The 14920-nt window shown below is 40.6% G+C and overlaps 1 protein-coding gene across 8 annotated transcripts in view; it reads left to right on the top strand.

Annotated features, from left to right (window-relative positions):
- The window catches only part of fat1a (FAT atypical cadherin 1a), a 185649-nt gene that overhangs the window by 151818 nt on the left and 18911 nt on the right, over positions 1 to 14920 (top strand). For all 8 annotated transcript variants that reach the window (XM_078397687.1, XM_078397679.1, XM_078397661.1 and 5 more), the window contains 8 exons: positions 1 to 215; positions 4473 to 4610; positions 4915 to 5058; positions 6738 to 6935; positions 11369 to 12170; positions 12405 to 12536; positions 12700 to 12857; positions 14072 to 14534. In XM_078397687.1, coding sequence (XP_078253813.1) covers positions 1 to 215; positions 4473 to 4610; positions 4915 to 5058; positions 6738 to 6935; positions 11369 to 12170; positions 12405 to 12536; positions 12700 to 12857; positions 14072 to 14534 — 2250 coding nt within the window. The remainder of the gene's footprint in view (positions 216 to 4472; positions 4611 to 4914; positions 5059 to 6737; positions 6936 to 11368; positions 12171 to 12404; positions 12537 to 12699; positions 12858 to 14071; positions 14535 to 14920) is intronic.

Below are 14920 nucleotides of genomic sequence, written 5' to 3'. Positions count from 1 at the left end.
GTGCCATTTTTGTGCTCTCAAGTCTGGACTTTGAAACATCTCATGAATATTATTTGACAGTTGAAGTCACGGATGGTGGAACACCTTCACTTAATGATGTAGCGACAGTGAATATTAATGTGACAGACATCAATGACAACACTCCGAAGTTTAGTCACGATGTATACATGGCGGTGATAAGTGAAGATGCTCCTCTGGGACAGCTGGTTGTTACAGTATGTTCAGATGCTTCAGATATTCCTCCTTCATTTAAATGTTAAAGATAACTCAACAGCTGAGAGAGAAGTTAACAAGAATTCAAAAATAGATTTTGTATAAAGATGCAATTTACCAAAAACTAAAGATAACTGCGTATTACAATTAAGTCCATAAAATTGTCATTAATGTTGAAACGCCCTAATGCTGTATTATTTATTCAAAAAATATTCTACACTGATTAGCAGGAATTTCTTAAAAAGATGCAATTTAACGTAACCTAAAGAAACTGCATATTACAATTAAGTCCATAAAATCATGATTCATTTTGAAAAGCCCGAATGCTGTGTTATGTATTCAAAAAATATTCTACACTGATTAGCAGGAGTTTCTGCTGATGTTTATTATCACTGTTCCTTTATGTTCTCAGTTTAAACAGTAATTAGCAAGTATTGTGAAGAACCAAAAAGAATAGGTACAGTAGAATGAATACAAGAAATGGTAACCAGAGTGATTTACATGGAGGGCCTCAATCAGTCATTTTTTTTGTCTGGGGAGAGGGCGAAAGGAAATATTTCAAGATCAAGTGAAATGCACAAAAAAAATTGAAGACATAATCAGAGGGGACAAGCAGTAATTCATAAATATTGAGTAAGGCACAAATTAAACAATGAAGCAGGAAAATAATTATGCTCTACTGTCTTTGGGCAGCTTTTGGGTTGCATTGATTGCGATTGAGAAATAAATTAAGGCAAGAGAAATCCCTAATGACTTTTCATTGTCTAACAAAAGTTTTCCTTGAAATAGTTGAACAATTGGCAGTGGAGGATAATTCATTATAGCTTAATTAATCACGAATTGTGGGAAGAGCAGCTCTAATTTTCTACCAGTTCAATAGACAATAGGTGCAGGAGTAGGTCATTCGGCCCTTCGAGCCAGCACCGCCATTTTTCGTGATCATGGTTGATCATGCACAATCAGTACCCCGTTCCTGCCTTCTCCCCATACTACCTGACTCTGCTTTCATTAAGAGCTCTATCTAACTCTCTCTTGAAAGCATCCAGAGAATTGGCCTTTTAAATAATATTATATTCCACTAAACATAAACTTAAATTAAATGATGCAGGTATTTTCTGTCAAAGTGCAAAGCACTTTGAATTATTTAACTTTTCAATTGTAGTTTTCACATAAATGTATGAAGAGAGTGCAATTATTGGCTGCTGTTTTTGTAAATGTTAGATGTTCGAGCATAAGGCCCCCACCTATGTCAAATTCTCTCGTGATGCCCACATTCATGTCCTGGTACGATGGGTGCCACAATTGTGCACTAATGCCAATAAATATGACCTGTAATTTTTGACAGAAATTAGATATTTCTGCAAGATGAGTGGATATTTTATTCTTTCTTTGCTCTAGTCCTGCGGACATGATGTATTTTTATCCTTATTACAATTCATCTGTTGCAAAATTCCTAACATGAAACAGATTGAGGAAAAGAGCTATTTTTTTTTTCAATTTTAATTAATTAAGTCAATTATTTATTTTGAACAATGAAACGATTATACTGCTGGAAATTTTAATTTTAGTATCAACCATTATTGAATGGTATGAACAGTGAATTTTCCAATTTTTCCTCCCTCACTTTGACCCACCTCTTCCCATTTTTGTTCCTTTTCCCCATATACCCAGAGCCTCTGTCATCCGTTTTTGTCCCCCTTCTCCTCCTGGTTCCGTACACCTACTACCCACACATTGTGCCCACAAAATCCCCTCTGTCTTGTTCCCACTGTCCTTCATCTCTCATTTAAAGGTTCCCATTATCATCCTTATTTATCAGTTTCCAGCATTGGTGACCATGGTATCCTCACTTACCACCCTCCTTGCCTGCTTCCACCTATAAGCCACCTGTCTCTGACTCCCAACTCCACCCCTCCACCCTTGTCTCGCTCCTCCCCCTCTCCGCTTTTTGTGCCTATCTTTCTTCACCACTCTTAGTACTGATGCAGACCATCGGCCTGAAATGGTGTGTGTCCATTTTCCCCATAGATGGTTTTCCTCCAGTGGTTTGGTTTTACTACAGATTCCAGCATCTGCAGTCTCTTGTGTCTCCATTAAGCAGAATTATTCTTGTGAATGACACATTATTATTATTATTAAAAGAGATTAATATATTGCCTAGTTAGTGAACAACTGCATCATTTTTTTTTCATATGGTGGCTGCCAATACTGAGTTTAGAAATACTTAAATAGATCACATGATTAGGAGAGCCACCATTGGAGGAATGGTTTTGTTTCGTGCACGTGCTGGCTTTTAGCAGCGGGTAGCAGCCTATTTAAAAGAAATGTGCTTAGACCTTAATTTGCACTCCTTTATCTGTTTAAATTCAGAATAATTAATATTGGAGACCCTGCAGGAATTAACAGTTCCAATATTTGTCCTCCTACAACTAACCACTAATGCAAGGATTTCCTGATATGTGTAGTGGGCTCCACAGTGGTGATGCAAATCTAGATTTCTCCCATGATTTTCAGCAGTGTTTGAGTGGTCTATGCTGATGGGCCCCACTGGCAGATTCAGGCTTCCAACATGTCTGCATAAGTCGATCTCAGGTCTGCATTGGAGTTCTTAGCATTAGGGCTCTTTGTTGGCCATCCTTTCGATCTCAGCGGAGTTGTGACTTCCAGGGCACCCCTCTTAATCTTATTATCTGCCCTCCTCATTTGCTATTCCTGGAAATGCCTCCCAGGCCAATATCCCACCAACTACTCTATCCCCACTCCAATGATAATGGTGTGATTTCCCAATCTTACATAAGGTACCTGAAATCAGACTGGTAGGCCACACAAGATATTCCTAGTTTTTATTTCCCAAGAGTAATTTATTGTAGGCTAATTAACTAAAGAGCAAAATATTTTTTTTAATTTTAACAGATCTGTGAGCATAATTTCCTTCAGGTGTTTTAAATAAATATATTGCTATATGCAATTCTGCTATGGGCTCTGTATTTTAAAAAAATTTATAAAGGAAGAAGTTTGAGCAAGAATTACAGTATAAAATGTTGACGCGTTAAAATAATGTTGAGATTCATTTCATTCTTTACTGTATGAACTAATCAGATCATAATCAAAATATCCAGGCAGGCAGGTTTGCAGGTGTTACTCCGGAGTTTTAAACTAGATATTAATGGGACTAGCTTTGTCAGCATGGACAATTTGGGCCAAAGGGCCTGTTTATAAGCTGTATGACTCTGACTCTAAAGCATGAAATTGAATGGTTCTATGACTCTTGCAGTAAGAGTTCTAATTTTGTTTTTATTTGGACTAAAGATCCAAATTTCCCTTACAAAGATTTCTCATCAGGTCATAAGTGGTAGGAGTGGAATTAGGCCATTTGGCCCATCAAGTCTACTCTGCCATTCAATCATGGCTGATCTATCTCTTCCTCCGAACCCCATTCTCCTGCCTTCTCCCCATAAACTCTGACACTTGTATTAATCAAGAATCTATCTAGACCTCCACAGCATTCTGTGATAAAGAATTCCACAGATTCACCACCCTCTGAATAAAGACATTTTTCCACATTTCCTTCCTAAAAGAATGTCCTTTAATTCTGAGGATATGACCTCTTGTCCTAGACTCTCCCACTGGTGGAAACATCCTCTCCACATCCACTCTATCCAAGCCTTTCACTATTCTGTATGTATTAATGAGGTCCCCCCTCATTCTTCTAAACTCCAGCGAGTACAGGCCCAGTGCCGACAAACGCTCATCATAAGTTAACCTACTCATCCCTGGGATCATTCTTGTAAACCTTCTCTGTATTCTCTCCAGAGCCAGCACATCCTTCCTCAGATGTTGTGCTCAAAATTGCTCACAATATTCCAAAGACGGTCTTACCAGCACCTTATAGAGCCACAGCATTATATCCCTGTTTTTGTATACAAGCCCTCTTGAACTAAATTCTCTTTTTCAAAATTGAGTGACAAATATTGGTGTTCCTGTTTGTCTTTGTTTTCAATAAGTACCTTCAAATAGAGGCCTGCTTAGTCCTCTTTAATTTGCAATGAAATATTATAATTTGTAAATTTAAAAAAACTGCAGATGCTGAAATCAGAAATAAAAAAGAAAACCCAGTATCTGTGAAGAGATAAATAGTTAACATTTCGGGTTGAGGCCCTTTGTCAAACCCGGAAAAGAGAAAATTACAAGATTACAAGAAAATAAGTTACATTATAAATACTTATTAATATGATCCTAATAATCATCATTTCCTGTAGGTCATTTCAGATGACTCAGATGGCCCATCAAACAACCAAATCTACTATTCTATTATTAATGGTAATCAAGGCAGCCCATTCACTATTGATAATACCAAGGGGGAAATAAAGGTGGCACAACATTTGGACAGAGAAAAAGTGAGTACATTGGAAGTGAACCGAATACATGATTAATTTGACATGGTCAGTATTTTTCCTTTATTATTGGAGAAGATTAAAACAAAATGGTGTTCAATGTCATCAAATTGTAATCATATTTTTTGATCAAAAGTAGGAAAATATATTACAAGTTACTTTTGAGTTTGGATGTTATTATGTTGTCTTTCAAATTGTGGTATGTACAGATGGAAAGATAGCCTCCACTTACTGTGTGAGATTATATTGTTATATTTGTCATGCATAGATCAAGCTCCATTTTGATAATTTTGTTCTTTTGGCATAGATATCTGGCTATACCCTGATAGTCCAAGCTTCAGACAATGGCACTCCTTCTCGGTTCAACACAACCACAGTCAATATTGATGTAGCTGATGTCAATGATAATCCTCCAATGTTCTCTCAGACAAACTATAGTGTTGTCATCCAGGTAAGAGCAACAAAATCTTATGGTAGTCCTTATAACATTTGGCTTTTTTATTTTTTGAAACGTGTTTATTAAGCTGGATCAATCAAACTTTTGTGCACTGAATTAGTGAATTTTGGATTACAGATACTTATATTTCACACTTGAATTTGCTGTCGTTTTGTTGACTTTCATGAAAATGAAGTGCTCGGTGAAATCAGCATAATTGCTGGAGAATGTGATGTAATTGCCAATTGGGGCACAAGTGAAATAATTCATTTGAGGAGGTACACCATGCAAGGGAATTAATGACAATGTGAGAAAACAGAGTTGTCGAGGAACAGCAGAACTTTGAACAGTATGCACATCATTGTCAAAAGGCTGCGAGAAAGGACAAACGGTGACTAGAATTCACTGCGTGAAAGCGTGATAAAGAGAGCTGTATTGCATTGAAAAAGTGCCCGGAATGTGCACTTCAAGAGTTATGATCTGCATGATTGCATATTAAGTGGTGGAAATTGTATTTAGGCTGAGTAGCTGTTCTTTGAAGAGCTTGGATGTGAAGGGCCTGAATGCCTCCTAGATGATAAACCTATGATGTCATACAGTGGTGCAGCTGGTAGAGCTGCTGCTTCTCAGTGCCAAAGAGAGTTAGATTTAGCTCTTCGGGCTAAAGGAATTAAGGGATATTGGGAAAAGCAGGAACGGGGTACTGATTTTGAATGATCAGCCATTATCATATTGAATGTCTCGAAGGGCCGAATAGCCTACTCCTGCACCTGTTTTCTATGTTTCTACCTGGATTTGATACTGACCTTGGGTGCAGTCTATGTGGAGTTTACATATTCCCCCTGAGAATGCATGGGTTTCCCCCTGGTGCTTAGATTTCCTCTCGTATCCCAAAGACATGCAGGTTTGCCGATTAATTGCCCTCTGTAAATCTGTTCCTAAGATGTAGGGAGTGGATGAGAAAGTGAGATAACATAGAACCAGTGTGATTGATGGCATGATCTAGGTAGGCTGATTCTATGCTGCATCTCCATAATCATTCTCTAGGGGTAAATCAGACTTTTTAACATTTTGGTGTTCTTTGGTCATACTCTTTAGATCTTACTGTATTTGTGGATTTTAAGCCTCCATTTCCACAGTATCTATCCTTCCTTAATTTCTTTAATGCTGAAATCTTTGCTTCCTCCACACTCACAACTGTAATAAAATTCGCCTTGCTCATCAATTCTTAATAACTCCATCTTGTGCAAATCTGTCACACACCGAGTCCTGCTAGCCAGCAACCTGATTTATAAATTGCACATGTTCGATAAAATTCTCATAGTTATCTATTAATCTCTCAAATGTCACAATACTACCCTTATAAGCAGTCTTCCCTAGGCCCACTAAAATTCTGTACTGTCCATGATCTGTATATCCCTTTTCCCTTCAGCCTATCATTTGCCATTTACAAAATTTATATCATTCTCTTGCCCCCTACACCAAAATTGTCTCATGGCTTTCTTCCCCAAATTCGGCAACCCAGTTTTTTTTACTAGTTTTAGGTCAACTTTCCTATCTAGCTTTTCATTCTGGAATCGACTTGTCCTCTCTGCGAGAATGACCTAGTCTGATATAACTAGCAAACTGGAAAGCATGCATGTTACAGAGAAATCACTTCCTTCCAGGATCTGAATTATATCTATTTTCTATAGGAAAACAAGCCCTTTGGATCCAGTGTGCTGCAGCTTCAAGTGATAGACAGGGATTCATCGCACAATGGCCCTCCATTCGCTTTTACAATCATGAGGGGGAATGAAGGGAATGAATTTCAGATAAATCCACAAGGTCTGCTCTTATCGTCATCTCAACTTGACCACAAGATCAAAGATGTGTATCTATTGCAGGTGCAGGTAAAGTATCCAGTCTTGTGTGTCGTATGAAAACTTTTATATTGAATGAAATGGATTTGTGGGGGGGGGGGGTAGTGCATCTATTAAAGTTAGCGGTAGCTCATGGGCTCAGCAACCTCCTCCCCCTCATTGGCCCCAAACCTCTCCTGCATTTGTCCAGCAACCTCGCCTCCCCTACTCCCGCACCCCCCTCCTCACCCACTCCATTGCCCCTCAAACCCCTTATCTCCCCTCCCCCACTCATCCACTCAATCCCACCTGAACCCCCCCTCGTCCCCACACGCACTTGATCCCCCCCTTCCCCTCCCCCCTCACGCACTCACCCACTCCATCCTTCCTCAACCGCCCTTATCCCCTCGACCACCCACTCCATCCCCCCTCACCCCCAAACCTCTCCTGCATTGGTCGAGCACCCACCCCTCCTCCCCCCCAAACCCACTCCATCCCCCCTCATCCCCCTTATCTTCCCTCGTCCACTCCCCCTACTCCATCCCACCTCAACCTCCCTCCTCACCTCCCCCCCTCATCCACTCCATCCTCCCTCAACCCCCCTTATCCCACCTCTTCTCACTGCCCCTCCCTCACCCAACTCCATCTGCCCTCAACCCCCCCTTATCTCCCCCCGCCCCCCTCACCCACTCAACCACTCCATCCCCCCCCTCACTTGGCCAGAAGCGAGCTGCGGCCGTTTGAACTGCCGTTTGCATCATCGTTGCAAATATTGTAGGTCGCCCCAGCTGCGCACGCACGGACTGACGTCGAAAACGCAGCTCGTCCTCGTTGGGGGGGGGAGAGGGGGAGGGTTGAGGGGGGTTGGAGTGGAGTGGAGGAGGGGTTTTGATGGGGGATAGAGTGGGTGAGTTAGCGGCAGATCGTCGGCCCAGACCCCCCCCCCCCCCCGTTCGCCGCCACTCCCTCACTCTGTCACTCTTGCGGGTACCACCCCTGGTGGTCATCGTGGGCCCCCACCCCTCCCTCATTGGCCGCCACCTCCGTCACTCAGGCGGGTCCCATTGTGACGTCAAACGCGTCTGATGGCCAGGAACTTGGAAAAGGTGATTTTTAAACGTTTAAATGTCTCTAACTTTAAAAATATATGGCCAATTTGAATGAAACTTGCATTAAGGTGACCCCAGGACAATGGTGAGTGAGGTGGTCCTAAAATTGTTAAGCTATCGTGTGACGGGGGCACAAAAATAAGGAAGGATCAAACAAACAAGATGAGAGTTTTAGTTACCAACATCTTTCTTAACTTGCCAATAATGAATCTCAGCTTGTATGGCCAGCTGTTTGCTTCAGAGAGGAACATTTAAGCATATTTCTCCCAGCGTCTGGTGTTAGCCTGCTGAAATGTTTTATACCTCCGGTTGCTTCAGTTCCTCCCCTGCAATCCCCTCTCCCACTCTCCCCTAAACACGTCAATGATTAAGAAGCCTGTCAGCACTCACTATGCAGCCGCACACAATGAATTACTGCTTGAACAAGAACCACTCATTGATCTTTGGCTGTATACTGCCCCAGGAATCACAACCATCAGAAGAGGAGAGAAGATATATTGCCAAATTAAGGAAATGCCCACAGTAAAATAAGGTTTGAAAAGAAGCTTCACTTTCTCAAAAGAACCACAGACTTCTCCTTTCTAGAAGAAAAAGATTGCAATGATTGTTTGAATTTTTGGTTTCAAGCAATTTCTACACAAACTAAGCAATTGTATAATGTGATGTTGCTGCAAATGGAGCATTTCAATGATGTTAAATCCCCTAATGCCAAACTGCACAGCTTTCGTTAACGCTTTGAACTATTTTGTAATTTGGAATAATTATTCAGCATTAATAATTCTACAGTCCCCACTGCATGGCCTGATTGAATTAAGGTTCAAAAAAGATTAAAATAAATTAAAGCAAAACTTTTATGGGAAAGCTAAACAGAAGAAATGACAGAATGACAATGAAATGCCAATTGCCTGTCCAAAGTGTGTGGCAGTTGAACAGGTATTCCCAGAATGCACAGTATCCATCTAATAGGTTTTCTGGGAAGTTCTTCTGCTGGCTATAAGGCGCTCTGGCCTAAAGCAAATGGAAAAATTACCGACGCTTTTCTTGGCCACATCCCTATTGTTACCCTCAATTTGCATATTTCATGTACAAATGAATGAAATGCGCACTGCCCAATCTACACACATTTCACACCAAACAGTGAGCATTGTAAGCAGTAAAACAAAGTGTTCGAGGAACTTGCAGGGTCGGGCAGCATCTGCGGAGGGAAATGACATGACATTTCACATTGGGACCCTTTAGAGAAATGGGGAGAAAGCTGGAAAAGAGAGATGGGGGCAGAACAAAGCATGGCAAGTAACAAGTGGATGATACAGGTGATCGTCAGATGGGTGAAATGACAAGTGCTAGAGGTGAAAAGAAGACAAAAGGGTGTCTAATAAGGAAACAAGCGGAGGAGTACAATGTAAAGCCAGAGGGAAGGTATGGGCGGAATGGAATGGGGAGAAGGGAAAGAGGGGGATTAAAGGGAAATGTGAAACTTGGGGATGGGAGATAAGTGTACACAGGATGGGAAAGGAGCTGGATGCCTGTGGTGGTGGGAAAATGTGTGCACTTGGGTGATGAAGGGCAGGGGAAAGAGGTGTTATTACATGAAATTAGAGTATTCGATGTTCATAGCCTTGGGTTGTAAGCTATCCAAGTGGAATTTGAGGTGCTGTTCTTTTAGTTTGCATGCCTCACTCAGGCAATGGAGTAGGCCAAGGGTGGAATATGGGAATGGTCGGTATGGGAATGGTTAGCAACCTGGAGATCCTGCAGGCCTTGGCAAGCTGTACATGCGTTCAGCAAAATGGTTGCCAAGTCTACTCTTGGTCTCATCAATGTAAAAGAGGCCACATCAAGGTGAATGAATGCAGGAAAAGAGGATGGAAATGGTGTGCTTGAACCTCTGTCTCAGGATTGCTGAGGTCCTGGACAGAACTGAGAGAGGAGGTGCGGTGAGCATAAGTAGCAAAATTAAGGAGACTTATATGGGGCCAAGAACACAATTGTTCTCTGGGCTCCAGACTAATGCTGCAACATACGCAAGGCCTCCTACTACTCCTTTCTCTTTGTTGTTGATTTCTGGCAGCGCGTTGGTGAAGCTGGTGTCTTCTCATTCTCCTGCTTCGTAAGTTGCCTACGAGTTATTGAGCATTGAACAGTGTCCGTAACAAAATTCAGACTTGAAAATAGCTCAAAGGCTTCTGCGGAACAGAATCCATCGAAAATAACCTGTCAGTAATTGTAGCATTATGGTGAAAATTGAAAATCATCCTCCAGTGCATATAAAATTTTAATGCATACCCTGGCTGGAGACCTTTTGTTTACTTTTATTTCTGTGATAACAGTTACAGATGTTCCAATGGGAACCCTTCTCATATTTAAAGAGTGTGACATGATTTGGAAGTTTTTTTTGCAGCCTTGTTCTCTATCATAGGATTAATGATATTAGGATTGAGACTGCAGATGGTGGATTCTTGAACCAAAAACAATCTGCTAGAGAAATGATGATGGACTTATGTCACATTTTCTGAAGCTGAAAGTGAAATGTTCTATGAGCATTGTATGTGACATTGGGCTGGAAACATGTCCATTCTGCAGCCATCCATAATTAGAGACAATGAAGCTAATAGGAGATTTTGACACTGAGGCAGGTTTGCTTTTTTTCAAATCGCTAAATGCAAAGCTGGAGGAGACAACTAATTTTAAGATTAATGTAAAATGAAGACATGCCATCCTTGTGGTCCAATTGAAAAAGAATGCAAATGATCAAAAATAAGATATATCCTTTAATATATGGATAGGAGAGGTTTAGAAGGATATATGGGCAGGAGTGGACAAATGAGATTAATTTAGAATGGATGTGGTAGGCTGTTAGACAATAGGTGCAGGAGGAGGCCATTCGGCCCTTCGAGCCAGCACCGCCATTCAATGTGATCATGGCTGATCATTCTCAATCAGTACCCCGTTCCTGCCTTCTCCCCATACTCCCTGACTCCGCTATCCTTAAGAGCTCTATCTAGCTCTCTCTTGAATGCATTCAGAGAATTGGCCTCCACTGCATTCTGAGGCAGAGAATTCCACAGATCACAAGTTTTTCCTCATCTCAGTTCTAAATGGCCCACCCCTTATTCTTAAACTGTGGCCCCTTGTTCTGGACTCCCCCAACATTGGGAACATGTTTCCTGCCTCTAACGTGTCCAACCCCTTAATAATCTTATACGTTTCGATAAGATCTCCTCTCATCCTTCTAAATTCCAGTGTATACAATGTATACAGTGTATAGAATGTGAAGGACCAGTTTCTGTGGTGTATTGCTCCATGACTGTAAATAGAAGTATATAAGAAACAGATTATTCTCCAATATCAGTTATGATTACTTTATTTTTCCAGGTGACTGACAATGGGCGACCTCCATTATCCTCATCAACATTCATAAACCTTAAAATTATTGAAGAAAGTATTTATCCCCCAGCTATACTTCCTCTAGAAATTCACATAACCACTGTTGGGGATGAGTATGCAGGAGGCGTTATAGGAAAGATTCATGCAACAGACCAGGATATATATGATACTCTCAGCTACAGCCTTGCTTCTGACATGGGAAACTCATTTGCAGTTTCCAGCACTGACGGCAAAATGATCGCACATAAGCATTTGGATGTTGGACAATATATTCTTAACGTCACCGTTACTGATGGCCGGTTTACAACAGCCGCTGACGTATCTGTGCATGTTAAACAAGTGACACAAAATCAGGTCAACCACTCCATTGCCATACAATTTGCAAACATTACACCTGAGGAGTTTATAGGTGACTATTGGCGTAATTTCCAAAGAGCATTGCGAAACATTCTTGGCGTTAGAAGGCACGATGTACATGTTGTGAGTTTGCAACCTTCTGAACCACCTTCAAACTTGGATGTGCTCCTAACGGTCAATAAAGCAAGTGATTCTTTACACTTACCTGAAGTTCTTTACCGTAAGATGAATACCTCTGTGGTAGACATGGAAGAAATGATGGGTGTCCGAATACTAAGAGTCATTCACAAACTTTGTGCTGGCCTAGATTGCCCAATTAGATTCTGTGAAGAGAAGATCACCATAGATGGCAATACCATGTCAACACACAGCACTGCAAGGCTGAGCTTTGTAACACCAAGGCACCATAGAACGGCCGTCTGTCTTTGTAAAGGTAAGGATGTATTGTCTTTGGTCTGCTTATTAACTATAAGATGTGCCAAAGAACCAAAAATATAATATGGAAATGATAATTTGTTTACAAATTTTAAAAGTCAAATGTATGTGACATGAGAATACACATTTGTTTAATTAAATTGCAGCTAACTTTATAGATTTCTAATCATTGAGATGTCATCAATTTAACCCAAAAGCAATGTTCTATAGAGATATATTTTATTACTTCCAGGCAGCAAATGCCCCACTATACATAAACTCTGTGAAGGTAATCTCTGTCCGGCTGATACTGAATGTGTACCTGACGCGAAAGAGGGAAGATACACGTGCTTATGCAAAAATGGGAATCGGGGCCAATGCTCTGGTAAGGATTTTCTCTATAATCTAAGATAAAGACTTTTTTAAGTTTTAATTTTTTGTGAGGTTTACACTGCCAGTGAAAGCTTTTATTTCTGTGTGTGCATAATTATTTGCTGACTTTTTTTGTGTGTTGAATTATTGGGACCGCCTTTGTTTTGCATTTTTAGGTGGTGCTTCTCTGTCATTCAACGGTAATAGTTACGTGAAATATCGGCTCATAGAAAATGAGAATAAAGAAGAAATGAAACTTTCTCTGCGTTTACGGACTTACCATCCACATGCTGTTGTCATGTATGCAAGAGGAACAGACTACAGCATTCTGGAAGTATGTGCAATTCTCAAAAGTGGGCAAAAATTTGCTCAGTGCTATTCTTTGCATTTTATTCATTTATGTGTACGAACAATCCTGTTGAAATCAAGAACCTGAGAATTTGACACAGCCACTTTAACTTAGAGATGCTGAAAGCTGAGGTGTTGGATGTGCAAACAAATCAATTTTTTGATGGCATGTTCTATTACAAGAATGCAAGAAAAAAGGGACTTGACAAGGCCAGCTGGCTCCTCAAACCTGCCCGCCATTCAAGCCGATCATGGCTTCTCTGTGCCAGTACAATATAGCCATCGGTTTCCTGATCTTTTAATAATTATACCTCCAATGTTAGTATATCCTTAAGTAAATGGATCAAAATAATGCTCCAGGTGTACCCTGTAAACTTGTGACAAAACATATTTATCATAAGGACGTTGGAGATTGGAAATAAGGCTAATATATCATTTACCTTCCTAACTACCTATTGCATTTGTTTGCTAACCTTTTGTGTTTAACACAGAACACCTAGATCCCTCTGTCCTCCACTCCACTTAATCTCCATTTCTTTCCATTTAGATACCGGTCTACCTATTAATTTATATTATGGGAGTACATGTCCTCACTCTCCCCTGCATTAAAGCCTAATTGCCTTATTTTGTCTATTCAGTCTTTCTGTAACCTGTTAGAATCCAACTATCTGCATCGGAGCATTCCCTCATATCTATTTTCATGTTGCAAGCAAACTTGGATACCTGGCATCCTGTCCCCTCTTCCAAGTCATCAATGTAGGCAGTAAATAATCGAGGGCCCAGGATCAGTGAGGAACTCTAATAGTTGCATCTTTGCCATCTGAAAAATACCGTTTGTTCTGATTTTGTCGTCTGTGTGATAACCAGCCTTCAATCGCTATTAATACTTTTCCCCCAATGCTATAGGCTCTTGAATACCGTCCTTTTATTATACAATTAGATTAATATAGTATGTCACATAAAAGATTTAATATCCATAAAGGTCAGTGGAAACACTTCCGACAGCTAGTTTTAATAACATTGGACTGATTTAGTAATGTGATGTTAGGACTGATCTCATAATGATCGCCTTACTGTAGAGCAAGGTCATAAACTTGATAATTATTTGAATTACTGCAAGTTAATATCATCCTGCCATTACCAGCAACGGTATTTAGATATAAAACTAGATGAGTTGATGCTCACAATGCTATTTTGCAGATTAACAATGGAAGATTGCAATACAAGTTTGACTGTGGGAGCGGTCCAGGAACTGTGTCTGTGCAGAGCATACAAGTCAATGATGGAGAATGGCATTCTGTTTCATTGGAAGTTGATGGAAATTACGCAAGATTGGTTCTCGACCGAGTCCATACAGCGGCTGGTACTGCTCCAGGCACTCTCAGAACATTAAACTTGGACAACTTCTTGTATTTTGGTGGTCATATCCGTCAACCGCGCACAAAACATAGTAGAAATCTGCAGGTCAGCAATGGCTTTAGAGGCTGCCTGGAATCAGTCATGCTGAATGGGCAAGAGCTGCCTTTAAATAATAAGCCTAGAGCCTATGCAGTCATGGAAGAATCTGTTGAAATGTCTTCTGGTTGTTCACTAATGCTTGCAGAAGGTTGCTCAAGCAGTCCATGCCTGAACAGTGGCACTTGTTCATCACTGCCTAGTGGAGGTGAGTGAATTTTTTTATTTTTTTTTGCAAATCGGAAATGGTTACAATGCCAAATGATTTAAATTTACTATTTATCAGCTGTTTAATGGTGTTGAATGTGTTGTCATCAAAAACAATTTTCATTTAATGGATGCTTGCTTCAGTTTGGGTAATGAATGAAATATGAAACAGGTAAAAACAAAGCATGAATTTAGTTTAGTCTAGATAGAACACGGAAACAGGCCCTTCGGCCCACCGGGTCCGTGCCAACCAGCGATCACCGCATGTTAACACTATCCTACACACACCAGGGACAATTTTTACATTTACCAAGCCAATTTACCTACAAACCTGTACGTTCTCGGAGTGTGGGAGGAAACCAAACATCTCGGAGGAAACCCACGCAG

Source organism: Rhinoraja longicauda, chromosome 1, assembly GCF_053455715.1.
Source record: "Rhinoraja longicauda isolate Sanriku21f chromosome 1, sRhiLon1.1, whole genome shotgun sequence".
NCBI lineage: Eukaryota > Metazoa > Chordata > Chondrichthyes > Rajiformes > Arhynchobatidae > Rhinoraja > Rhinoraja longicauda.
Note: the sequence above shows the minus strand (reverse complement) of the source record. Positions and strands in the feature narration are given on the sequence as shown.